The 25,518-nt window shown below is 52.1% G+C and overlaps 1 protein-coding gene and 1 long non-coding RNA gene across 2 annotated transcripts; both read right to left on the minus strand.

Annotated features, from left to right (window-relative positions):
- Positions 1-2,091: 2,091 nt before the first annotated feature.
- On the minus strand, positions 2,092-10,381 carry LOC308563124. Its single transcript, XR_013999742.1, has 3 exons — positions 10,218-10,381; positions 8,278-8,367; positions 2,092-4,426 (listed from the first exon to the last, which is right to left on the minus strand). It is a non-coding gene; the product is annotated as an uncharacterized lncRNA (long non-coding RNA).
- Positions 10,382-20,746: 10,365 nt separating this feature from the next.
- LOC308562823 (protein Daple-like) lies at positions 20,747-25,163 on the minus strand (the record flags this gene model as incomplete). Its single annotated transcript, XM_081149255.1, has 6 exons — positions 25,094-25,163; positions 24,261-24,361; positions 23,655-23,763; positions 22,096-22,165; positions 21,818-21,876; positions 20,747-20,806 (listed from the first exon to the last, which is right to left on the minus strand). The coding sequence occupies exons 1-6, from the start codon at positions 25,151-25,153 to the stop codon at positions 20,747-20,749; spliced, it is 459 nt and encodes a 152-aa protein (XP_081005381.1). The 5' UTR covers positions 25,154-25,163.
- Positions 25,164-25,518: the final 355 nt, after the last annotated feature.

Below are 25,518 nucleotides of genomic sequence, written 5' to 3' on the forward strand. Positions count from 1 at the left end.
GTGAGCCCCTCCTGTCCCACAGCTGACCCCAAATCTCCCTCCAGACAAACCTCAGCCCTGAGCTGTGGGCATGAATACCCAGCTGTCGCTTCGATATTTCCCACCCAGCAGGTCGCACACCTCCCAGGCCAGTGCAGAGTGGGGGGGCCCTGGAGCTCAGCAGAGTCATGATTTGGGGGCCCCCTCAGCAACAGGACCCGTGATACTGCTCAGGGGACCATCACCTGGGCTTGGCTGGGTGTGTGAGCAAGATGTCAGGGTTGGAACCAGCTGATGCAGTAATGGATAGGACACAGTGGGAGAGAGCGATGCCAAACATGGTCTGAATGGAAGGGGACAGATGTGATGAGATGAGGGACACAGCGGCTTGGGTGGAGGGAGGATGGTGAACCTCGATTCTGAGTTGGAGGTGTCTTTGGGACATCCAAGCTGGAAATAGATCTGGAGATTCCCGAGGAGAGGCTGGGGCTAGCTAGAGGTGTTGGAATCTTCTGGGAAGACTGCAATTAAAGCTCTGGGTGTGAGCCCGGCTGGCACGGTCAGTGCTTGAGCTTTGACCTATCAACCAGGAGTTCAGGGTTCAGTTCCCATCAGGGCACACGCCCCGGTTGTGGGCTCAATCCCAGAAGGGGGCGTGCAGCAGGCAGCCGATCAATGACTCTCTCGTCAGTGATGGATCTATGTCTCTCTCCCTCGCTCTTCCTCTCTCTGAAATCAATAAAAAACATCGATTGTTTAAAAGCGGTGGGCTTATTTGAGCTTGTCTGGGGTTGGAGGGGGGTGAGAGAGTGCAGGGTGCACCCCGAGGTGAGCCATGTAGGGACCCTAGACCACAAAGGGATGGGTGTAGCTCGTGTGGAGGCTGAGGGAGGGGAATGTTCAGAAAGGAAGGTCACCCGGGGTGAACGCCTGACAGGCGTCATGGGGCTGAGAGGTTGTGTGAGGCACGCAGAGCAGTTGACAAGCCCCTCCCAAGACTCGAGTCAGGCTAGGGGGGATGTCACCTAGGACAAGAGCAGTTAGTTAAGATGAGGTGGCAGGTTCCAGCCCATTCTCAGGATCAGGTGACATATAAAACGTGGGAAGTGGGGACAGGAGGGGTCAAGCCTCTACCACAGGCTCCTGTGCTTGACAACTGCTGTCCTTGGATTAAGGAGGGAGCCCTGAGGAGCTGGGGGCGGGGAGGAAGCCTGCAGTCCAGACAGGGGGCGTAATAGGCAGCCCACTTCAGGCCTGCAGCTCAGGAGAGGTCAGTGCTGGGGAGGAGGGTGGGGTCAGCCCTGAGGGGGGCATGGAGGGAGATGCCTCAAAGGGGAACTCAGGAGTGAGCACAGGAGCTTCCATGAGGGTTTGTGGGAGGAATGACTGACTGAGGGACTGGCAAGTGTGAGCACTGGAGAGCTGTCCCACAGGGGAGAGAACCACGAGCCAGAGGCTGAGAGCTCCAAGGAGTGACTGGCCAGGGTCAGATCCTGCAAAAGCCAAGGGCCCAGGACACACAGCCTGCAGGTGCCGCTGCTCAGTTTGGCTCTAAGCATTGCGGGTGGCAGCTCCCACTGAGTGGTCGGCTAGGACAGGCTGCAGAACCTGGGGAACAGGGGACAGGAGGCTCGAGGACACACTTGTACAGAAGAGGTTTCGTGGGAAGGCAGGGCCATGGAGGCAGGAGCTGCACAGAAAACCATTAGAAGACTGGGTCAGGTGGGGACACTTCCATGCCTCCTTCCTGCCTCGCTCTCTCACCTTCCAGCCTCTAGTCTGAGGCCTCCAAGATCTAAACTCCAGATCGGGCTCTTCCTAGTGCAGTAGCCTTGGAAAAATCCAAAGGATCGCTGTAGGCTGAGCTCCTTTGTGATCTAAAGCCCACATCAAAACGGGATTCAACTTATACAAACTTAACATAAATACAGGTCTGGAAAAAGCTGCTGCATGGTGAAGAGGAACCAGGCTTTCCCAGTCTCTGACCTCGTGGCAAAGGGAGCTGTGGATTCCAGGGGGCGGGAGACTGGGGGGCTGATACAGGGAACCCCGAGAGCCCGGCGCTCTTCAAGGCTGCCAGGGAGGAGCGGTGAAGAAAACTAGGACTCAATTCTACTCCAGCTCATTTTATTGCAACCCCATCCCCGTGTCCAGAATCAATGGCTATTGAATACACATGCAAAGCACTCCTAAAATCGACCACGTGAACATGCCCATTTCTTTACCAGTATATGAACTCAAAAGGGAAAAATCTTTATAAGACCAAAATCAACAGGTTTAGTACATCCAGGAAGAGCATCTTTAGTAAACAACAGGAAAGAAAATGTGTCAGGAACCAGGCCAAATACACAGAACAGGACGTGAGACTCCCAATGGCCACGATGACTCCCAAGGGAACATCAATATAGGGTGACCCCAAAAAGGTAGGCAGACGTGAGACTCCTGATGGAACATAAACATAGGGTATTTCCAAAATGGTATACACATGGGAGATTATTGATAGAACACAAATATAGGTGTCCCCAAAATGGTACACACACGGGAGATTCATGATAGAACTTAAATATAGGTGTTCCCAAAACCGTACACACAGGGGAGATTCACGGTGGAACATATGTATTGGGTGTCACCACAAACGTACACACAGGCTAGACTTCCAATGGAACATAAATTTAGGTGTCCCCAAAAAGGTACCAATAGGGGAGATACCCGATAGAAAATATCGGGTATCAACCGAAAGGTACACAAGGGAAGACTCCTGATGGAACATCAATACAGGGGTCCCCAAAGAGGTACACACAGGTGAGACTTCTGGTGGTACATATATATTGGGTGGCCCCAAAAAGGGACACAAGGGGAGATTCCTGATGGAACACAAATACAGGGGGTCCCCAAAAAGGTACACAGAGGTGAGATTCTTGTTGTAACAAATACTGGGCTTCCCCAAAAAGCTACACAGAGGGGAGACTCCTGATGGAACATAAATATAGGGTTTTTCCAAAAAGGTACACACATGGGAGATTCGTGATAGAACATAAATATAGGTGTCCCCAAAAACATTCACACAGGGGAGATTATCGATGGAACGTATGTTTTGGGTGTCACCACACAGGTACACACAGGGTAGACTTCCAATGGAACATAAATTTAGGTGTCCCCAAACAGGTACCATAGGGGAGATACCCAACAGAACATAAATATAAGAAGGTGTCAACTGAAAGGTACACAAGGGAAGACTCCTGATGGAACATTTATACAGGGGTCCCCAAAAAGGTACACACAGGTGAGAATTCTGATGGAACGTAAATATTGGGTGGCCCCAAAAAGGGACACAAGGGGAGATTCCTGATGGAACATAAATACAGGGTGTTCCCCGAAAGTTACACACATTTTCACAGCTGATAACTCTTATTTTCACTCTCTTCAGGTTTAAGGAATTTGAAGCAATGGGTGAAGTCACACTAAGTTTTGAACAAAGAAAATGTATCCACTGGACTCTTTATGGGGATACGGAAAAGAAAGTTTACGGTACAAAACCAACAACACTTGGGAACTGAGGGCAGCTACTGAAAGACAAGGCGCACAGATTCCCACAGAACAGGGTGATCCCTGAGGTTTGCGGTTCCTTTGCTGCGCATCAGCTCCGGCCTGGGCGCTCCAGAGACAGAAGCAAAGGAATCGCAAACGTCAGGAACCACTTTGTTTGGCGTTTGTGCGCTTTGTCTTTCCACAGCTGCCCCTGATTCATTGACTGTTGCCGGGTTTGAGCCGTAAGCTTGATATTTTATGTATCCCCATAAGAGAGTTTAGTGGATAATTTTTCATTGTTCAAAGCTGAGTCTGGCTTCACCCATTATTCCAAACTTGTTAAACCTGAAAAGGAGTGAAAACTAAGGGAGTTACCAGCTGTGAAAATTTATGTACATTTTTGGGACACACCCTGTAGATCACCCTCAAAATACATGCATTTCACCCTCAATACATGCATTGTACAAACCTATGTAATAGATTAAAGGAAATGCGGTTACTATTACAAGGAGTTATTCCTAAAGCATGTCAACATCTCACCCACGATGGGGACACTGGGGACCTACACCCACTCCCAAATCAGGCGTGTACCTCATCTCAGACACACTCCCCTCAACACACTATGTACACTTGCTGGGGTCTGCCCAGAGACAGGCTCTGGGGAGGCTGGGTCTGCCTCAGGGGGTGCTGGGTGGGGCCTCGCCTCAGCAGGTCTCAAGCTGGGCTTCACACAGGCCCTGGCTTCAGCAGCTTCCCCTCGGAGGTGCTGACAGCCATCTTCATGGCGGGGCCGCAGAGCTGGTGGGTATCCTGGTCCCTTCTTTTCTGGTAGGGGGTCCTGGCTAAGATCTGATGGTTCGGGCATCATTGCCTTTCCTCAACAGGTAATTCAGCAGGTCATCCTGGTAGGTGGAATATCCTACAGAGAAGAGAGGAAGAAGGGAGAGGCGAGGGTGAGGGCCACGATGGTCCTCAGAGAGCCCTCTCCCGGTCAAGACGTCCCCTGTGCAGGCCACTTGGCCAGGACTGAAGTTTCCTGCTCCTGTTGGGCCTTTCACAGCCTAGCTGGGCCCCATGACACACCCGGCCCGTGGTTGAGATGGTGAGGCCGAGGCCCCACATGGGTCAGGGAGAAAAGCCAGGTGTCCGTCACTCAGGCAGCTCCCTCACTTCACCAGCAGGAAAACAGACCCAGAGGGAGATGCCGTTTCCAAAAACACATCCACTGGATGGGAGGGTCGGGGCTGGGAGCCTGGGCACAGCCAAAGGTTTCCATCTGTCCTCATTCCCACCAAGCTCAGTGGGAGGCAGAGACCGGCTGGGCACATTGTCCTCTCTTCCTTCCCAGGCCACCAGCTCAGACCTGGTGAGGGCTTCATCGTAGGCCACAAGAAACAGAAATGACGCCAGCAGTTCCTATATGCCAGACTGACCTCACTCGAAACCCTCACTGACACCTACACCTTTCTTTTGATCTGACAAGGGGGATGTAGGAACAACGAGGTGGGCCACCAAGGGTAACTCAAGACTGTGCAGGGGACAGCCACCCCACCATTGTTCCCTTTAAGCCACTGCCCTGGCACAGCAGCTGTGCTGGGCCGGCCTTCCCCTGTCCAGGGAACCACTGTCCTTTCCCACCATGCTGGCAGCAGGCCTAGGCCCCCAGACCGAAGTCTGACCCTGCTCTGGAACCTGCAGCCCTCTGCCAGCACCTCACAGCCTGGAGGAGCCTAGTGGAGGTGTCCCCTGAGGCGGATGGACACCATGAGGCGAGGAAGGAGTGCATGCAGAGGAGGCAGGGGTCACCCGCACATGGAGTCAGACCCCAGGCAGCTAGACATTTGAGGGACCGTCAGTCTGCGGGACAGCTCAGCAGCCCGACACACACCTACACCTGCCAACAATGCCTGACCCAGGATTCCGACATCTGGACCCACAACTAGACACACAGTCATCCCCAAGGCAAAAAAAATCAACCTTCTCAGTGACAAGTGTGGGGGAAACACCCTCCCGGCTGCCGTGTACCTGCATGCGAGTGTCCACCACAGCCCTCGGGTCTGAGGGTGAGAGCGGCTACAGGGAGGGGACACTGCCCTGGCCGAGGGCAGGCTGCCCCTTCCAGGCCTGCAGACCTCCCCTCCTGGCCCATTCCTCTAGCACATACAGTATCCGGTCCCTGTTCCCGGGATCATCAGTGTCCATCCCTCTGAACACTAACAACTGTGGGACAGGGACGTGTTTTCGTGGTCCCTGCTCACAGCTGGTGAGCAGCTGAGCTGCACTGAGAACCGGGGACACACCCGGAGATGCTCTGCTTCCCGCCCCGCCAAGCCGTCTGCTCCGGATTCACCGGGTCCACAGGGCACCCAGGTCCCAAGTGCTGGCGCGGGCCACAAACAGCAGCAGCTGGAAAACACTAGTTGGCAAGGGCCTGTGGGGTGAGCCACAAATACTTGGTTTTTCTGAAGGCACAGAAACAGGACCTGCTTTCCACAGTGACGTACAGGTCAGAGCCACCCACGGCCTTGCTCACAGCCTTGCTGAAGACCCTGCGTATGTCCATTAGGTATTTAATAAACCGGGATCTCCCTATAGAAATGGCTTCTTCTAGGCCTGACAGCTACAAGGAAACCCAAACATAGGCTATGGTGCTTCTTCGTGCTGGCTGTGTGGACATCAGCTCTGGAGATTTGCGTCCCTCCCACCACAGACACGATCTGCGAGGCTTCTCATGCTTAAGTGACTACATTGTTCTGGGACAAAACTACCACAACACTGCCTGGGTTTGCATTTTCTACTTGGTTGGTAACATACCTAAGGAGGCGGAGGTGTGTGCATGGAGCATGCCCCCTCAGGCTCCTACACACTCGTGTGCACATCCAACACTCCTTCTGGCTGGTTCTACCTTCCCAGGAAGGAGACCGGAAATCCCACCCTTTACTACCCACCTGCAGCCAGTCGCCCTCCTACCTTTCCTGGGAGCCTGCTGTGGGCGTACTGGTCTTTCACGAGTGGGAGCAGGATGGGGTGGGCTCCCGGGGATCCAGTGGACAGGCACCTACAATCGATACCTCTCCTTTTCTCGATCCCCTTTTATTCGTTTTAAAAAGGTTGAGGATCCATTTGGGTCCAATCCAGCGTTTTTTCCTAGTTTGAAGGAGATTTTTAGGGCACAGTTACACTCACTGCCCCCTCCAGCATGTTTCGGGTGCCCTACCGTGACCTGGGATTTCCATCACTTGCCTGTGAAGTTGGCCATTAACTTGGGGATCAGAATTCGGCTTCTTTTTGCCATCACCACAATCACTGGATCTGGGGTTCAGGAGGTAAAACAGAATTTGCAGTTAACGTGCACAGACTCGGGGATGGTAGAAGTGTCGGTCTTGGCAAAAGCCCACACTAGCCTTCGGGGAAACAGAACTTCAAATACCGCCCTCAGCCCGTGACTGTCTGCCGAGCACAGGAAGCGGTGCTGCGCGAACCTAACCTATGTTTCCTAGAAAGTTCAGATGAAAATGCCATTTTCAGGAAAAGCCAGGGACCTTCTCATTTTCTGCCATAGTCAATAATGAGTGAAATAGGCTGGGATACTCTGCCATTCCCGGCACTGGGGAATCTGGGTGAGGGGAAGAGGGCAGGGCAGAGTGGGTCGTTTGAATGAAAAACAGTGAGGCCTGGTCACTGTGGCTCCGTGCTTAGAGTGTCAGCCTGAACACCAGGATTGCAGGTTCGATTCCCAGTCAAGGTTTAATCCCCAGCCCCAGTTAGGGCACATCCAGGAGGCAACCAATCAATGTGTCTCTCTCATATCCATCTTTCCCTCTCTCTCTCTCTCTGTCTCTCACACACACACCCCTGCCTTCTTCCTTCCCTTCTACTTTCTATAAATCTCAATGCGACAAATATCCTCAGGTGAGCATTAAAAAAATAAATAAAATGCATAAAAACAGGGAATTGAAAGGGTAAGTAGTATGTGTGGTATCCGGCAGAAATGGAGGCATTCTAACCTAACAAAAGAACCCCATCTGGGTTCTAATCTTGCCTCTGCCCTGAAACAGCACTGTGCTCACACAAATCACTCCAGTTCCTCATGGGTGACTCAATTCCTCTCAACAGAAGGGTCAGAGGGAGCTTCTGAAATGTTGTGGTTCTGTGATTTGAACAGAGAAGCCTTGCAGGATTCATGGGGATGTGACTTCAAGGCTGGGCTGGGGCAGGACAGCCTGAAGGGCCAGCTCCTGGGGCTCAGGCCTGGGACTAGGGGAAGCCCTGCTGAAGGGGACTTAGCCAGCCCACAACTGCAGCTGCTGCTCTCTGGAGAAGGAAAGTGGTTCTGCAAGTGCCTTGGGGTCCAGTGACTCCAGAGGAATTTCGCCTGTGTTTGAAGACCATGGGTGCTGGTCTAGGTGTCTGATCCAAGCTTCCTTCCCAAGACAGAAGCATGGCTTCCTATGTCCTGAAATCTTCAGGCAAAACTTGACCCTCCTGCTTTAATGGCTCTAAAACCAGACTCTCTGTGCCCTTACACAGGCTCATGGCCAGCTGTCATTTGCCATCCCTCATTGGATAACCCTGAGTCCAGAGGGCAGGACTGAAAGAAACTCTAAATTCTGTCCGTACTGGGAGGGACCTGCACACAGATGACCTGCTCAACAGTGGAAGACACAGGCCCACCAACGGGCCCCTGCTCCAGGTGGCTACAGCCTTCCCTCCTCCTGAGAGAACAAGCTCTCTGTTCTCTTTCAGTCACTGAAGCTTAAGGCAACTCACTTCTTTGGAGCAGGATGAGAGCGCTTGAGCGGAGCTTTGGATTTTTCTTCCAGGTTGTCATTTTCACTCTGAAAGTCACTTAAGTCGTCTCTAAAAACAGAGGAGAAAGGAAAAACAAACTCGTTTTTTAAATGTAACATGTAACTTGTCCCTTGAGCCCAGCCCAGAAGGGCCGGTGGTTTTCTGGGATTCAGACATCACGGTGCTCACGAACATCGTGGTCGCTCAGGTGGGAATGTGTGAACACAAGCACTGGATGTGGGTCCGGGAACACTAACACCTCAAGGAGACCTGCTGAAGCACCTAGGACCAGGCTGTACATCATCTCAGGAGAGCAAACTCTGGTCCATCTGAAACTCAAGCCCAGAAACCCCAAGGAATTTCCGGCCAGGCCAATTCAGGACGGGAGGCTCTCGGGGTCAGACACAGGGCTAGGCTGGCTCCTGGGGGGCAAACTAACAAGACCCCCAGTGGTGAGGAGACATCTGCCTTCAGCGAGTTAGATGGGCATCAAGGTTTCAAAGTCACTTGAGCAAAGTCAGACCTCTGACCTCCACCCATTCCAATGTTGGTTTTTCATAACACTTGCAGGGAAGCAAACTCTAAGCCTTTCAGGGCCCACACAGAGAAAATCAGGAGCAAAGCTGGCCTGGAAGGACCAGAGGGAGTGGCCGGGCCTGGGGCTGCTGAGCGCATGGTGCCGCGGGGAACCGCACCGGGCCCTGCACACGGGGGGCTGCTGGCCAGGGGGCGGAACTTCTGATTGTTTTCCCAAAGGACCCAGAAACCCAGGTTGTGAAGCAAAATCTCTTAATTTCTAATTGTTGGAAATCAGTTCACATTTTGAAAACCACAAAAAGGACCACAGAGAAACTCTTGAACCTCGGCCTCCAGAGGGCACCCCGACCTTGAGGAAAGGGCGCCTGGCCTTCCTGTGACAGGGGCCTGCTTCTGTTCTCTCCTGGCCCCTAGGGGTGTGCTGGGTGCTCTCCATACAATGCTGCCCAGGGGGCCCGCTGGCTCCTGTCCTGTCGCTGCCTCTCACAGTGGGTGTGGCCTTGACAGCTTGATCCCTGGTTTCCTTGCTTGGCAATGAGTCCTCTGGATCCAGGCAGCTGCTCAGGCTCCTTGGCCATGAAACTGCCAAGGTCCCACCTAAACAGAGGGCTTTTGCGGGAGTTCACCGTGAAGTGGGGACCCAGGCAAAGTGCTAGCTTGCCAACCAGTAAGGCCCCAACCACCGCCCCTGCTCTATTCCCAGTCCCGTCAGCTCAACATCTTTGATTCTAGACTTTGTGATTCTGCCCCCACAGCCGTGCTGCTTGGCCTTATGCTAGGGTGCTTTCCTGTCTGCATGTGCCCCCTCGTCCTATGCCAGCAGCAGAACCCAACTCCCAGCCCCATGCCTCCATCTATGCCTCCAGGGAGCCCCTCAACATCCGTGTGCTATGCATGTAGCTCCGCTCACATCCCATCTCCCCTACTAGTTCCTGCTGACCAGGGAACTGGTGCTCTGCACCTCGCGGGGCCTCCGCCGAAGTCCGGACCCTGTAGATATTGGCAGAGGGAGGGCAACCACGCGCACAACAACCCACTCTCCAAGACAAAAAAGCTCAGCCTTTGACCTGAATTCTTTCCCTGAGGACTTCTCTTTACCACTATCATATTTTTTTCAGTGAAGTTCATTCCAAAGGCAGATCAAGAAGTGTCTGGCAGTGGGCACTGTCTTTGAAAAGCAAACAAAGGCCAACCACCCTGCTTGCAGAAATCTAGAACCACCCCAGGGAAAATGAGAGGACATGCTGGTAAGGTGGCCTGTCCCCTCGCCCTGGGGACACGAATGTTCCCCAGGGCTTCTCTCCCCGGAATGTTGGGCTCTAGGCTGCAGCTGGAAGCCAGGACCCTTTGTGGACAGGCGTCAGCCATCCCACACCCCTTACAGGGAATCCTCCTGCTCCTTGACGTTCCAGCACTGATCTTGGTAACACAAGTTCTGCTCTAGAAGCATCAGCTGGTCATGGTCCAAATTCTGGATCCGCTCCAACATCTCAACCCGGCCCGCAAGGTGGTAATTGGCTTCCTCCATGTTGCCCTTCAGTCGAGACAGCACCTAAAACACATATGGACAAGGTCTCAACCACCCCAAGCCCTGCGATTCCACTGCTTCGAATCTAATTCCAAAGGAAGAAAAAGGCGACGGCCACACAGATGGCCAGTGCGTTATTATCTAGACCAGTCGGAGTGACCAATGCTGCCAATGTCATGGGGACGGCCAAGCCTTCTGCCACTGCTCCGTCCGATCAGGCAGCCACTGGCCACATGTGCCCACTGGGCACTGATAACTAGCCAGTCTGAGCTCAGTCGTGCCATAGGTACAAAATAGACAACAGATTCCGAGGAATTAATAACCATTTTAAAAAATATGATATATCTCATTAATTAGCCTGCTTCCTGGTGTGGCTCTGTGGCTGAGCATCGACCCATGAACCAGGACTTCACTAGCTCCATTCCTGCTAAGGACATGTGCCCAAGATGCGGGCTGGATCCCCAGTAGGGAGCCTGCAGGAGGCAGCCGGCCCAAGTTTCTCCATCATCAGTGATGTCTCTGTCTCTCCCTCTCCCTTTTATTCTCCCTGTCAAAAGAATCAATAAAAATATTTTTTTTCAAATAACTCATAAAATCTATCATTAAAATTAATCCCACCTCTTTCCTTTTACTGTTTTAACGTGGCTACTAGAAAATTTTGTATTACGTGGGGCGGCCTGCATTATATTCCTATTGGACACCTCTGCTTTACATGAGGGTTGGCACTTTTTCTGTCAAGGGCGAGATGGTGACTGTTTTAGGCTTTCCAGCAGGATGGTGGTCTCTGTGGCAACTATTCAACTCTGTTATTACAGCAGGCAAGTAGCCAGAGATAAAATGGACATGCATGGGTGTGGCTGTGTTAAAAAAGAGACAAAAAAACAAGTTTACTTGTGGACACAGACATCTAAGGTTCCTATTTCACTTGCCACCAAATATTCTTCTTGTGATTTCCCCAACCTTTCAAAACTGTAAAAGGTATTATTGGTTCACAGACGTACAAAAAGAGGCAGTGAGTGGGGGTTGGATCTGAACTTGGGGCTGAGGTGGACCAAGTCCTGCTCTAGGATATCATCGCGGTTGGTGCAGCAGGACAGTCAAAAGCTCCGGCTTCAATCAAACTGGGTCCCAAGGCACCACTTAAGAAGGACAAGGACAGGAGCCCCGCTCACGAGGTCATCGTGAGAACTGAGTGAGAGGACCCCGGGGAGCACAGGGCAGAGTGCACAGCAGCAGGAGGGACATGAACAGGACTCGGCTGTTTCCACGCACCGCCCGACCCTGCAAAAGCCGAGGTCAGACGAAAGGTGCTTCCTGACACATCCCTGACGGTCAGGGTGTTCGTCCCCTTCAAATGCCTCTGGCTTCCCCTCGGCCTCTGGGTGACATTCACATACAGTCTCTGAGCAAGGACGCCAACGAGGACCCATCTGGACCCGGCCCAGCCCAAGGCTCTCAGCCCAGGGAGCACCGCCCGCTGTCCTGGGCCCCCCAGGCCTCACCTCGCACTGTTTGCGCAGCTGGGCCAGAGAGGCGCTGGCTGCCTGGTGCTCCTCCTGCAGCTGGCAGAACCGGGCCTGCCAGTGGTCCGCCTCCACCTGCATCTTGACAAGGGCGCTTCCCAGCTCCGTGCTGCGGGCTTGCAGCTCCTCCTGGTGCCCCTTCACCTGCCGGTGCAGGATGCTCACTCTAGGGGTGGACAGACACAGGGCCAAGGGCTCAGGAACACTCCCAGGCTCTGTCCCGGCTCTGCAACCTTAGCAAAATCACCGCCTCTCGGGGCATCAGCTTTCCCATGTGTAAGTGAAGGCTGAACAAAATCAGTAGTTCTCAAACTGTGCCTGTTGGGTTCTATGAGGCTCCCCATGGCCCCCCACTGTGCGCTGGGGGGACAGGACAGGCAGCCTTGGACAAGACTTCAGCAGAGCATCACTGTTAACATCCTTTATACTTATGGCTTTGCTTCCCTGCTTCCTTGGAAAAAAGGCTTCTTCTATTAAAATACTTTCAGAAATCATTGAATGAGAACATTTGCTCTAAAATTCTATGCCTCTGCCCAGCTCTCCTCCTCAATTCCAAGCCCCTTTCTAATTTCAACTCTGGAAGGAAATATAAAATGAGATTCTGGGGTTCTTGTCAATCCACTGAAATGATCGTCATCACCAGAATTACCTGATTGGGTTTCCTAAGAAATATTTATGCCAGAAAGCTCCAATTGCCAGAGGCTCATGGACTCAGTGAGAACACAAATAGGTCTAGCTTGGCCCACACAGTTCTGTTTCTAAAATTAATGAGTATGTCATCATTTAAAAATGTTTAGGTTTCACATCAACATTCAGATGTCTCGCTTCTGAGAAGAAAGTATTCTCAAGAAAACATAACCAGGCGTCCCTGGATCCACCTCCCAGGTCATACCTTCAGTTGCCGTGTGTTCTTTACCAGGGCCTGGTCTTTTACTGACACTCCTTCCCCACGTCCAGGGCCTGCCGGGCCACCACAGGCACCTGACTTTGCAGCCCCCCAGGACCTGCTAAAACAAGGCTGTGGGGAGGAAGGCTTCCTATGGTCACGCCTCTAGGTTGAGACAAGCCCTGGCCTCAAATCCTGACTATGCCACTCAGTAGGAGCACTGAGCTTCAACAAGGGTCTAAATCTCTTTGAGCCTGATTCCTCATGTGTTAAAGAAGTCAGTCAATTCCCATGATCCGCAGTATGTTCTATGGTCACAGGGAAGACGGAATCGGTGTACACTGAACCTGATACCAATGTTCCTGTGAGTCTCAGGCCACACTTTTGGCAACTGATCAAGACATAAAGATGCCTGTGTAACATCCTCACAGCAACAGCCCCGTGACTCCTGCCAGAAGGCGCCTTATCTACCACTTGTGTACCCCCGTGAGGCCCAGCGCAGCCCTGCACACGGGAACACTAGGGAGCACACAGCACGGCACGTGGGGGCCATTTCAAACAGAGAAATCACCACCAAAGAGCACAAAACTAGAAAACCATGGCACCAACTGGGCCACAGGAAGGGCGCTCGTTTACAGCAGGAGAGCTGGAACAAGGCAGGAGTCAAACGCGTCACTGACCGCAGATGCGAAAGTGCACATCAGATGACGTCAGTATCCCGCACTCAGGGACAGTCCACAAAAGGCCACATGTGCACATATGGGGGTTCCAAGTACATTTCAGCCAGTAGGTGATTCACAAACAGGGAATGCGTGAATGAAAATTGACCTTACCTCCACCACTGGTGTTAGGGGATGAAGGTGCCCGGACCCCATGCCATCATCACGATCGACAGTGTGGGAGGTGAGGCTATCCAAACCCAGACAGTGCACCATCCCAGGTGTCCCTAGTCCTTCCATCCCAGCTACCAGCTGCGGTCCTTTTACCCTATTCCCATCCTGCAGTTAACATGACAAGGTTTGTAAGAATGCATCATTGCCAGGGGACTCTCTTGAGTTTCACTCAGTGGGTGCTGAGTACGTTGGTCTGAATGACATCCTGGCAGATGCCGCAGCATTGGGGTGGTGGCGGTTACCTGTCCAGCTCTTCCCTCAGCTTCTGGTTCTCATTGGTGAGGATGGCGTTGGACCTCTGCTGTTCTTGGAGAGCCTCCCGCTGGGTGTTCAGGAGCTTTTCGAGCTGCTCCACTGCCTCCCTGTGCGCCATCTTGTCTTCCTGCCTGTGGGAGGGAAGACACCTGCTAGGAAGGGACACCCCTGAACACTGCAAAGCCTCCTCTGGGGGGCTGCTCTATGGAGAGCTGAAAGGGAGGGCGATGGGCAGGGAGTGGGCTGGACAGCTGAGAAATCGGAGAATGGCAGTTGGCACAGACATTGGGCTAGCTCTGGGGGATCTCCTCCAGCCACAGAGCCGAGTCCACCTTCCCCCATCCGATGTGTCTCCATAGTCCCTTCAATTCCCTGTCATTCCTGCCCTTCAAAATGACACCACAGCATACACAGCTGAAGTCCACTCTACCAAACACTCTACTTCTGATTACAGCAGTCCCTTTAATATTTCTTGCAACAACATTTGGTGGTGAGAAACTTTTAGCCGTCTTTTTGTCTGGAAAGCCCCTTATTTCACCATCTATTTTGATTGATAGCCTTGCTGGATAAAGTCGTCTTGGTTGCAGATCCTTGCTTTTCACTTCCTTGAATACTTCATGCCATTCCCTTCTGGCCTGTAGAGTGTCTGATGAGAAATCAACAGACAGCCTTATGGGAGCCCCTTTGTAGGTAGGTAACACAACGCTCTTCTCTTGCTGCCTTTAACATTCTCTCTGTCTTGAATTTTTGGCATTTTCATTAAGTGTCTAGGCCTGGGCCTCTTTGCAATTTTTGTGCTTGGCACTCTGTGTGCCTCCCAAATTTGTGTGACTTTCCTTCACCAGGTTCGGCAAGTTTTCCGCCACTATTTCTTCAAACAGGTTCTCTATCCCTGGCTCACTCTCTTCACCTTCTGGGACTCCAAGGATGTGAATGCAGTTATGCTTCATGTTGTGCCACAGCTCCGTTACACAATTCCCTTGTTTGTTCTTTCTGGATCTCTGATTCAGTATTTTTTCTACCCTGTCTTCTAATTGGCTGATCTCATCCTCAGCTTACAACACTCTGCTGTTTATCCCGTCCAGTGTATTCTTTTTTTATTTAAATCCTCATGCAAGGATATGATTTCCATTGCTTTTCAGAGGAAGTACGAGAGAGAGGGAGACAGAAAGACTGACAGACATCAATATGAGACACACTGATTGGTTGCCTCCCACTCATGCTCAGAATGGGGCCGGGGATCCAGCCCAACACTGAGGTATGTGACCTTGGCCAGAATCAAACCTGAGGCCCTTCAGTCCTCATGCCAACTCTCTGACCACTGAGTCAAACCGGCTATGGCCCAATGTAGTCTGTATTTCTGCTAGGTCAGTCTTAATAGCCTGCATAGTTTCCATATCTTTTCTTCTGCTGTTAGGGCAATCCTTACAACCATTATTCTGAACTCTGGATCTGATAAGATTGTGTATCTCCATTTCCTTTAGTTCTTCTTGTGGGGGCTTGTTCGTCTCCCCATTTTGGTCGCCTCTTAGGTTTTCTGTGTATGTATTAGGTAGATGTGCTAGGAGTCCCATTCTTTTTGAAGGGTCTCTGGTGCAGGCCAATGTCAAACTCTCTTTGTGAATGGCCTTGGGTACTCTCTGTTTGGAGCTACACATGATCCACAACCTGTGGCGGCTGGCTCTCTCTGCTGGGGCTGGGTGCCCCTGGGAAAAACCAACATGCACACCAGGGTTTGATGTTCCAAACCCTGGGTCCAGAAGCAGATCAGGCAGACCAGAGTCAACCACAGTCCACCTCTAACTGCAGGGTGATTGTTATTCTTAGTCTCTTAGTCAGGTTCAGGCTGTAGACCACAGGGTGGGGTGAGAGGATTGCCAAAGGGTGGGGCGATTGTCCCCCCCCCCCCAGGCAAAAGCTGCCTGGGAAGTACAGGTGTACCTGAGAAAGACAGCCTCTGCATCTGGGGGAATGACTCAGCACAGGAATTCAGATGGCCACCCTTCAGCTCTAGCCCCAGAGATAGGATTTTCCTCACACAGCTCTAGTCTACTCTGCCTTCCCTCCACCAGAGCTCAAAATGAGTAGCTGACACAAAACTTTGTGCACTGGCCTTTGAAGAGGCTGCCAGCATTTCCAGCCATCACTCCCTGGCACACAGAAATCTCGGTGCTTTTCACAGCTACATCGTATATGGTCACCTTTCTTACATGTGCTGCTCTGGGCTGAGGAGCCCAGCTTCATGTTTCGAATCCAGACTTCACACTGGGAACACCCCACAGCTGAGATAGCCCTCCAGACCTCCAGCTATTGCCTCTGGGTGCGCAAGAAGCCATCTCTAGCCTCCATACTTTCTACCAGTCTCTAGGCGCTCTCTGCTTTAGGTCCTTGGTTATAAGGGTGCTCTCTAGCTAGTCTTCCGTTGATTATTCAGGATAATCTTTTCCATATTTTACTTGGAATTCCAGTTATGTCCTGGGAGAGTGTCAGTGTAGCTTCCACTTAATCCATCGCCATCTTGGAATCCCCCACTTTTAATGACTCTTCTCAGACTACACCCACCAGACACTGAGTTTTCCTCTGAGTGTGTGGGACAGGTCAGGGGACTCCAGGAGGCACTGTGCCACTCCAGAGTCAGGTAGGCAGTGAGGCCACCTGGCGGGGAGGGGAAGGAGGGCAGCACCCGAGATGATGGGCAAAGTGACATCACCAGCTTCAGGAAAGGGGAACAGGCTCACCAGATGGGGTGAGACACATCCTCCCTCCGGCCAAGAAAACCACCCCAGTGTGTCACCACTTTAGCCTCACACTAGGCCTGAGGGTAAACAGCAGGCTGCCTCTCTAAGCCTATAGTGTCTGCACTGATAGGAGCCCTAAAGCACGAGAAGAAACCCTCCTGTGTGGACCAGGCTGGGAGTGGACTAGTCCAGGAACAAACAGGGATCAAGCTCAGAGCAGAGCCCAGGGACTCCAGGGTGCAAATCAGAGCTCTCCCGTCTGATTCACCTCATGGCAATGAACCACATGTGCTAGAAATGGCTTGCTGACACGTGGGAGAAGAACAGAAAGAAGGGGCACAGGAGGACTCACAGCTCTTGGTTCATGAGGCACAGTCTGGCCTTGGTGTTCTCTAGCTCCTCGACCAAGTGCTGCTTCTCCTCCATGGAGAGGCTGCTGGTCAGGCAGAATGCTGAGTCCGCGCTAGAGACCTGGAAAGGACTAGGCGGCTGTTGCACTTGGAGGTGTTCCTGCTCCTGAGACAGGTGGGCAGAGAGGGGGGTCTCATCAGCAGGCTCCTGTGCCCAGCACAGTGCCCACACTAGTACTTGGTGAAAAAGAACCAAAAGATGGAAAAATGTAAAAGAGAGGATGTCAGCTAAGACTGTAAAACCAGCAGGGAGCCAGGAGAATGGTGCTATGTTAGTGAAAACCAAGGATATAGTTAGTGAGACAAAAAGGGGACTGTGAATGGAGCAGTGTCCCCAAGCTGAACTTCTACCCTGACACAGGTGTCTTGGAGGTGACTGTGCAGTGCAGGGAAAATCCCATGTCCTGACACCCGGGGAACATCCGAGAGGAGGACGGGGTGGTCTGCAGGATTCAGAGGGAGAGTCAGGATGAAGACAGCCACCCAGCACTTGGGCCCCAGGCCCAGGCCCCTCCTCAACCTGTCCCAACAGGCCACTTGGCCATCAGCAAACACACCTCCTGGCATTGGTCTCGCTCACGTAGCAGCCTCTTCAGGAGAAGCAGCATGTTCCTGGAGAAGGCCGCTAACTCCTCTGGGATCATGTCTGGAAGTCTGAAATTCTGCAAGTCCAGCACATTCTCCGGACTATGGGTCACCTGAGGGCACACACGGGTAGGGTGCTGCAGAGGCCGCACAGGGAGCAGCTCCAGGGAAACCTGAGAGCACCCACCCACCATGGCCATGCCACGGGGCCTAGGCGCACTCTCCCACAGCGGACCCATGTCACTGACATTAACAGCTCTCATCCACAAATTTCCTATGGCCGGCACGGGGCTCCTGAACAAGTGCTTTCCCAGGCTCGACCCTCACAAACCACTTCTCCCTTCATCACCAGCTCAAAGAGGACACTGATGTTAACACCAGAAAGCTCCTTACAATGCAGTAGTTCCCTCAAAATTCCTCAGATGTTGTGACTGGAGCACCATCCATTTACCACACAAAGAAGGTCAGCCTTGGGTGTGGGAGGGTGCAAGAGGAATACTATCTTATTACTTAAAATCTAAGGCAAACATGGCCCCATATTAAAAGACTTAGGTCAGAATGTTGGTACACAACAATCTTATGTTATTTTTCGGGGAAATATTTCATGATCTAAAATAATTTTCAGGTAAGCCTGTATCTCAGTCCCACTGGCCACTCACACCACCTGGTTTTCCCCTTCAGCCGGCTGGGAGTGCAGGCCCACGGCCACGGCCTTGCCGGGCCGCCTCTCCACCGATTGCCAGCCTCTCCTTCTCAACCTGACCCCACAGAGCAGCCAGAGGCACAAGGTCTCGTTCATGTCCTTGTCATCTCAGCTCGGGAAGATGACTATTGGAGGACTCATGCCACAAAAGGGGAAGACACTCAGGGAAACGCACCCAAAAAAGTTCTTAAATATTATAGAGGAGTAAATGGAGGTAGAGAATAACTTAAACAACAAAACCCACATGAAAACGGGGCCTTCCAGTTTCTCAAATGGCACCCACTTCCTTACTTCTCCCCACCTCACAAAGGAAAAGTCGGGAGTCAGAGGACCTCAGGGAATTAGGAGAAATCTCAGCCAATGATACGGGGCACCCCAAAGGCCAGGATCTGGGACTCAGGGGCTGGGTTCTAGGCCTGCTCCACACCAGGGTCTGGGAAACGCCCTTCGTGTCTGAAAAAGGGCTCTCGGGACACAACCCCATCTGCACATCACTCAATCGAGCAGCTCAAATTAAAGGCTCATGTCGCTCCTCCCGGATTCTCACTCAGTGGGTCTCTTGTGGATCCCGGGCACCTGACTGCCTGAGAAGCACGCAACTATTTCTCAAGTCCCCGCAGCCAGCACTGAATCTGACCATCGCTCAGGATTCTTTTGGCTGCATTCCACCCTCTCTCATTTTAAATGTCCTCCTGGTTGAGCAGGACAGACAGCGAGTGGCAAGGACCTAGTCCCCAGATACATACATTTTCAAAACATGGGGACACATAAGGAAAATCAAAAGGCAGAATGATTCTCAGGCCAAGAGGTGGCCACGCACTTACAGGAATGGCTGAGTGTGTTTCTGACAATGCTGAGTTTCCCCTCGACTGCAACAAGCCGCGGCCAGCTCCTGCTCCGGGGCTGACTCCGAACCCAGGCCCGTGGTGCCTGGAGGCCGGGGAACCATCACAGAGACTGTCCCGCATCGGCGTGGGGAGCTCTGTTCACCTGACCCTGCCAGTCACACACCTGCTCCTATGTGCTCTTGCTCCGGTCCTTTTCATGCCTTTATCTAATCTGTCCCATCAGACTAAAGGCCGAACCACATCTCCTAAGGCACTTAAAACATACAAGGCTTCTTCTGGACGGAGGGTGGGGAAGGCTGTCAGGGAAATAAATTTTCAGGTCGGGGCTTGCCCTCACAGGCCCGGTTTCTAGGGAAACCACTTCCCTGACGTTACCACCTCTGCCAAGGTCAATGTCAGAGGGGCTGTCCTCAGTACAGAGCCCTCCGGACCCAACCCCAGGGGCTGAGTCTGCAGTGACAGCCCTTCAGGGACCTGGTGCTTTCTCACTTCCTAACTAGTACCAGCTTGTTTCTCTGCCATGTCACCAACAGAAACAGAGAATGTTTCTCGAACATCAACCATCTGAAGCAGGGTGACATGTGCCAGAATACAGTCTGTAAATCAAACTCTGAGCCCAAAGCACTTCAGAGTCATCTGAGAGCACTTAAAAGTAGTCTGAGTCCACATTAGGCAAGAAGACTAGGCAATGGCAGACTTGATGAAGGTGTTGTGAAGAAATTGTTTTCATTTTTACCCCCATTTCATTTTAGCTCGCTAATGACTACCTGTGGGGTCAAGCAAGTGAGGATACACCCCAATCCCCCTCCCAGGCAGTGGAAAGGTGTCGGCCTGGCCAGCTGCCACGAGGAGCAGGGCACCACATACCCAAGGGTTTCCCATGTCCTTGAAGGCTAACAAGCCTCACCAGGCTCTGTTTGTCCTGGGTCTGCAAGCAAGCCGTTCCCAGCATGGGTCCCTCCCGTCCCCTCTCTTCTGCTAGGTAAGGCCCTAGCCTACCCTGGCTGAGTGCAAGTAATAAAGGCGACATCTCTCCCCGCTGCTCCACCGACTGCTGTTTTCAGACTAGCAAAGAACAGAGTGGCAATCTGGGGTTGGAGCTCCTACAAGACACTACCTTTATAAACAGGGTCCATATTGCTGTGGTCTCTGAACCCTAAAATTAGTAAAGTCACCAACAGGTGACATAGGCTTTAAACTTTTCCCTCGTGGAGACAGCCTGCCTCCTGGTTGCAATAGGAGTGGGGGTCCCCGGCTGAGCCCCACAAAGCCAGCCACACACCTACCTCCATAATATGGGCCACGAGCCCGGCCTGGGTGGCCAAGTCCAGCTCTTGGATCCGGTTTATATACTCCACTCTCCTCTCGCACTGCAGAGGGGAACACGTGTTAATGGAAGCATTTGCCACTGAGGCAACCTGGGCCCTTCACACCCACAGGAATAGTTTCCAAACCAACTGCCCACCCAGCCCCTGGCTTCCTCCTTTGTAACCAACAATTTGTCCCTTGTCCTCCCTACGGTCCCTTACCCTGGGGGTTTCTCTAGAACTTGCTCTGACCACCTACATCAGAATCACCTGAGGAGCCATCAGGCAGAAGACACTGGAGGTGAAACACAGAACTCTGCACCTGAAACAAGCTCTCCAGGCACATCTTAAAGAAGTAAAGATCAACAACACCGAGTGTGCCTGAGCAACACGGTGTTGCTCAGTGCCTGACTGTTGTCCCAGGCACCGCAAGGTCTTGGGTTCAAATGCTGCTCAGGGCACACACCTGGGTTTCAGGCTCCATTCCAGTAGGAGGCATGCAGGAGGCTGCTGATCAGTGTTTCTCTCCCATCCATGTTTTAGTCTCTGTCTCCCTCTCCCTTCCTCTCTTTGAAATCAATGAAAAAACACAAAAAATGAAATAAAATAAAATGAAGAACACCTGCTTCAAGCCAGGGTGTGGCAAACTATATCTTCACACGGCTGCATGGTAAGAATATCTTAGAGTCTACGGGCCATTTGGTCTCACCTGTGCCACTTTGGTGTGGGAGCAGCCAGGGGTAACACACAGAGAAACAACTGAGGCTCTGTTCCTGTGAAAGCCTATTTTCTTTTTAATATTTTAAAAAATATACCTTATTGATATTGAGAGTGGAAGAGAGAGAAAAAAATATATCAATGGAGAGAGTCATTCATGCCTGCCTCCTGAATGCCCCCCACTGGCGATTGAGCCTGCAACCTGGGCATGTGCCCTGACTGGGAATAAACCGCCATCTCCTGGATTATAGGTCAATGAAAAGCTCATTTCAAACACAGGGGGTGGGTCACACTCAGCCCCCAGGCTGTGTGTGGTTTCTGACCTTTGCTCTAGGTGTCCCCACACCAGGGACCATTTGCTAATGGCACCTTAGGCTGAGGAAACCCCACCTGCTTCTTGCCAAAGGTGCCCTGGGACAAGCAGTGGCTACCACCTAATGAGTGGTCCCTTTTCTCAGGAAGCCAGGGATGTGTCACGTTGTGCTTCAGGCAGCTTCCCTCCTGCCTCACTAAGGTGGAGTCTAATCCCCACAAACCCCAACACAAGATGGCTGAGGGCAGGCCTCCTCCCCTCTTGCCCAAGCCCTACCTGCACAGCGCAGCCCAGCATCAGCACCAGTAGTTTCCTGACTTCCTCGATACTTCGGCCTACATTGAAAAAGCAACATATTTAATTAGGCTCATCTGATTATAAAATCTCACTGGTGAGACACTGGTTGGTTGTAGGGGGGAAAATCAGATGAGAAAAAAAAATCCTTTCTCTACTCAGTGCTTCCTACCTGGGTGCACACAGCCCATCTGTTTTCTACTTGTGCGTTTGTGTATTATTTAAGGCAAGCGAGAATTCTGTGCACAGCTTTCACTCACCAGATAGCGGATCTTTGCCGATCATCGTGACGTTCGGCAAACGCATGACTACGAGCTGCTCGAGAACATCCTACAGAAACAAAGAGGGAAAGTTACCATTGAGAACAGGAAACAAAAATAAAGAGGCATTAAGAAAATGACAGGATGAGCGTGCGGCCACTACACGGTCACTATGAGCAAGCCACGTGCGAGGAAGGAAAACTTAGGATAGAAACCACGTGAAAAGTCCAAGCTAACTGCACTTCTGCCTGGATCAGAACCAAATACGCATCATGTCTGCTTATGGACAGAGACCTGGGGTCAAAGAAGATGTGTTAATGCCAGGACCGCAGGGTCAGCTGTGAGTGTCTTTGTAAAAGATGTCTTTATTTTTATGCTACGGTCTGCTTGTGCAATTGAAAATACAGAATGAAAATGAAAGAGGTGCTGCTGGGTGTCTATAACCGATCATGCAGGACGCTGGCGCTCAGCAGGTCTCCGGGACAGGATGTGAATCAGGCGGCTTCTCTCCTGTACAGCAGCCCCTTCCCTGGGAGAGGGATAAGTCACAGCTAATCTGCACCCATCGGAGAGCTGGTGTGGGAGACCAGCTGCCTTCTGGCCCTCAGACCAAGGGCCTTTGACAGCGGGCCCAGCCACCAGCCGTCAGCCAAGCCCCTTGCCGGGGTGTCTCTGACAAGCCCTCCTGGCAGTGTGGCAGCTCACACCCGCACCCACCACTGCGTTCCCCGAGGGCCTCAGGCCAGGTCGTCTTCCCTGAGCAGATGGGAGTTGGATCTTACAAATCAGAAGATACAAATTAAATTTTTACAGAAGACGAGGAAGGGGGTAGGTTCCATAAGCATTCCTGGCCTCACGAAATTGGTTGTTATAGAAATCTTCACTGACAAAGCAACCTTAAACCTTTTAAAAACAGGTTTCCAAATTTTCTCAGGAGTCTCTCTATTGCATAGCTCGCTGAAACTCTACATTCAGTATCCTGCCAGCAAGCACTGATAAAGGAAAAGGGGATGATTACACAGCAGGGCCAATGGAACACCCTACAGTTTACTCCTGTCAACAAGCTAGAGGCTCGTCGATGACCGCCCTGGCCCAACATAACCCTCGTGTGCTCCCATATCTCCTTCAACCCCTTGAATTGCTGGTGTACAAAGACTCGCTGAGCTGTGGCCAAGAACGTCCTCCAGGTTCCCCAGGAATTCCAGCCTCTCCCAGTATGACTGGTGCTAGAGGCCACATTGGCGACCCAAGGCTCATGTCTGGGGCTCTCACAGCACCAGACACCCGTGCTTTGCACACCACACAGCTCAAACAACATTTGCTGGAAAAGTAAAGACATCGAACGTCTGAACCTTCTCAAAACGTAAAAAGAAAAAGATGAAAATGGCAAAAACACACCAAGTGTCAGCAAGGAGATGCCTAAATGTGAATACCATTTCCTCCAGGATTCTGCTTGGGAAAGGTTTGAGTGAAGGCATTGCTAGGGGCAAAGAGCAACTGTTTGAGTGAAGTTGGTGTCAGGGGCACAGAACACCTGGGACACCAAGAGCTGCCCTCACCTGGTAGAAGGTCTTGATATTTGTGACCAGGATGCTTAAGTTCTCAGTCCGGAGGTTAATATCATTGTTCACCTGCTGGTTGATGGGTTGATATCCAGGCCTGGGATCGCTAGGGAAAGAGACATGGCAATGGAAATGGCGTCTCCCCACATTGGCCACACCTCCCTTCCAGTGGCATGTAGTCCTCTCCAAGTCTAGGCTAGTGTGAGGCTGTAAGGGGTGTGGCTCAGAAACACAGGCGTCCTTACCGAGGGGGAAACCTTAGTCACTCACAGATGCTCCCGACCAACCCCTGACACATTTTGTAAGCAGACACTGTCCCTTATAGTTCCTTGATCCCCCAAAAATGTGTTATTTGTGTGTTTTTTTTTAATTCATTGCTTAAACCACATGAAATAGCTGATTTTGAAGTTAATTGCACCATCTACAGTTCTAATGTCCTTCATCAATCAAGCTGCTAACACACTGTCCTGCAGTTCTTCCCAGCCCAACGAAGGGCTGCAAAGGCCCTTATACTGAGATATCACTGGCCCAGGGACAAGGACCCTCCCAGAGCAACTGCAGGTCTCCTTTTACAACCTGAAAACAAACTTGAAGACAACTTACATTTCTACCATGATCTGGTTAAGAAAGATGCCATCGACCAGACTCATGTAAACCCTCAGGTTGTCATCGTTGCTGCCTTCAAAGGGTCCCAAGGTTTTGACCTGCAAGGAGCAGGATGCAGAAAGGCAGGAAAAGTCACCCCACACACATTCTGAAGCTCATCAGGACAACCACGGATTGTGGGCTGAAGGGTCACCCAACGCCCACCCATGCTTCAGTGGGCTCCAAGCCCACCTTTCTTCAGGGCCCCTCTCCCTGCCCTACTCCAGGCAACAGATTCGAGACAGCGGGAGGGAAACCTTCTCTCCACTTTTTCCCAGTGTCCCAGAACAGGAAAGAAATGAAAAATAAAAGGAACTTTTGAACAAATTACTCACATCTAATCTATTAGAATTCACTGTGCCCACCGCAGATTGTATACATTCCCACTCAGACGTCCCCCAAGGCCCACCCGTCACCACCATTCACCACCTGGACTCAGTTCAAAAGCTACACAAGGATACTTTCTGGGGAGTCCTTTACCTGAATGGCCAAGCGACAGGGGTTGGGGTGACCACTCAGACCTTGTCTCCTCCTGGAATGGCAGCCCAGCACCCTGATGGGAACAGGCCCACCCACTCACAGCCCAGGGCCGGGACGCTGCAGGGGGCACACGCTCCCGAGTTGGAAACGCCTCCCGACCCCAGGCCCTGGTCTGGACCCCACACCTGCTAAGACCCCGGCGTGCTGGGACTTCCCCGGGGTCCCAAGGGGCAATAGTCGGGTCTGTAGGGACCACAGGCAGGCGGGAGAAGGGCCGGAGCACCGACGTAGTAGGGAGCCTGGCTACTCACCCACGCGATGAGGGGGCCGTGAAGAAAGAGCTCCAGGAGCTCCCTGCTCGCATCATCCATCCTCAGGCTTCGCCCACTGTGTTGGGCCCAAGGTCTCTGTACCAGAGTCTCTGCGTCCGACGTCTCTGCACCAACTGGCTCTACACCGACTGGCTCTGAGCCCAACTGCTCTGTGCCCCACCTTCCACTGTTTCTATGGCCACTGTCCCCATGCCCGCATCCCATGAGCCTCTGCGCCCACATTCCAACTGGCCCTGGCACTCAATGCTGCCCGGCCCGGGCCATGGGGGCTCACGCCCCATGCTAAGCACTGTGGGGTACATAAAATATTGGGCTCTCTCCCCATGCAACTTAAGATCTATCTGGGCACATAAAATACAAAGAAATAGAAAGGTTATATATCTACATTATAGGATTATAAATGC

Source organism: Miniopterus schreibersii (genome assembly GCF_964146895.1).
Source record: "Miniopterus schreibersii genome assembly, chromosome: 10".
NCBI classification, from domain to species: Eukaryota; Metazoa; Chordata; class Mammalia; order Chiroptera; family Miniopteridae; genus Miniopterus; species Miniopterus schreibersii.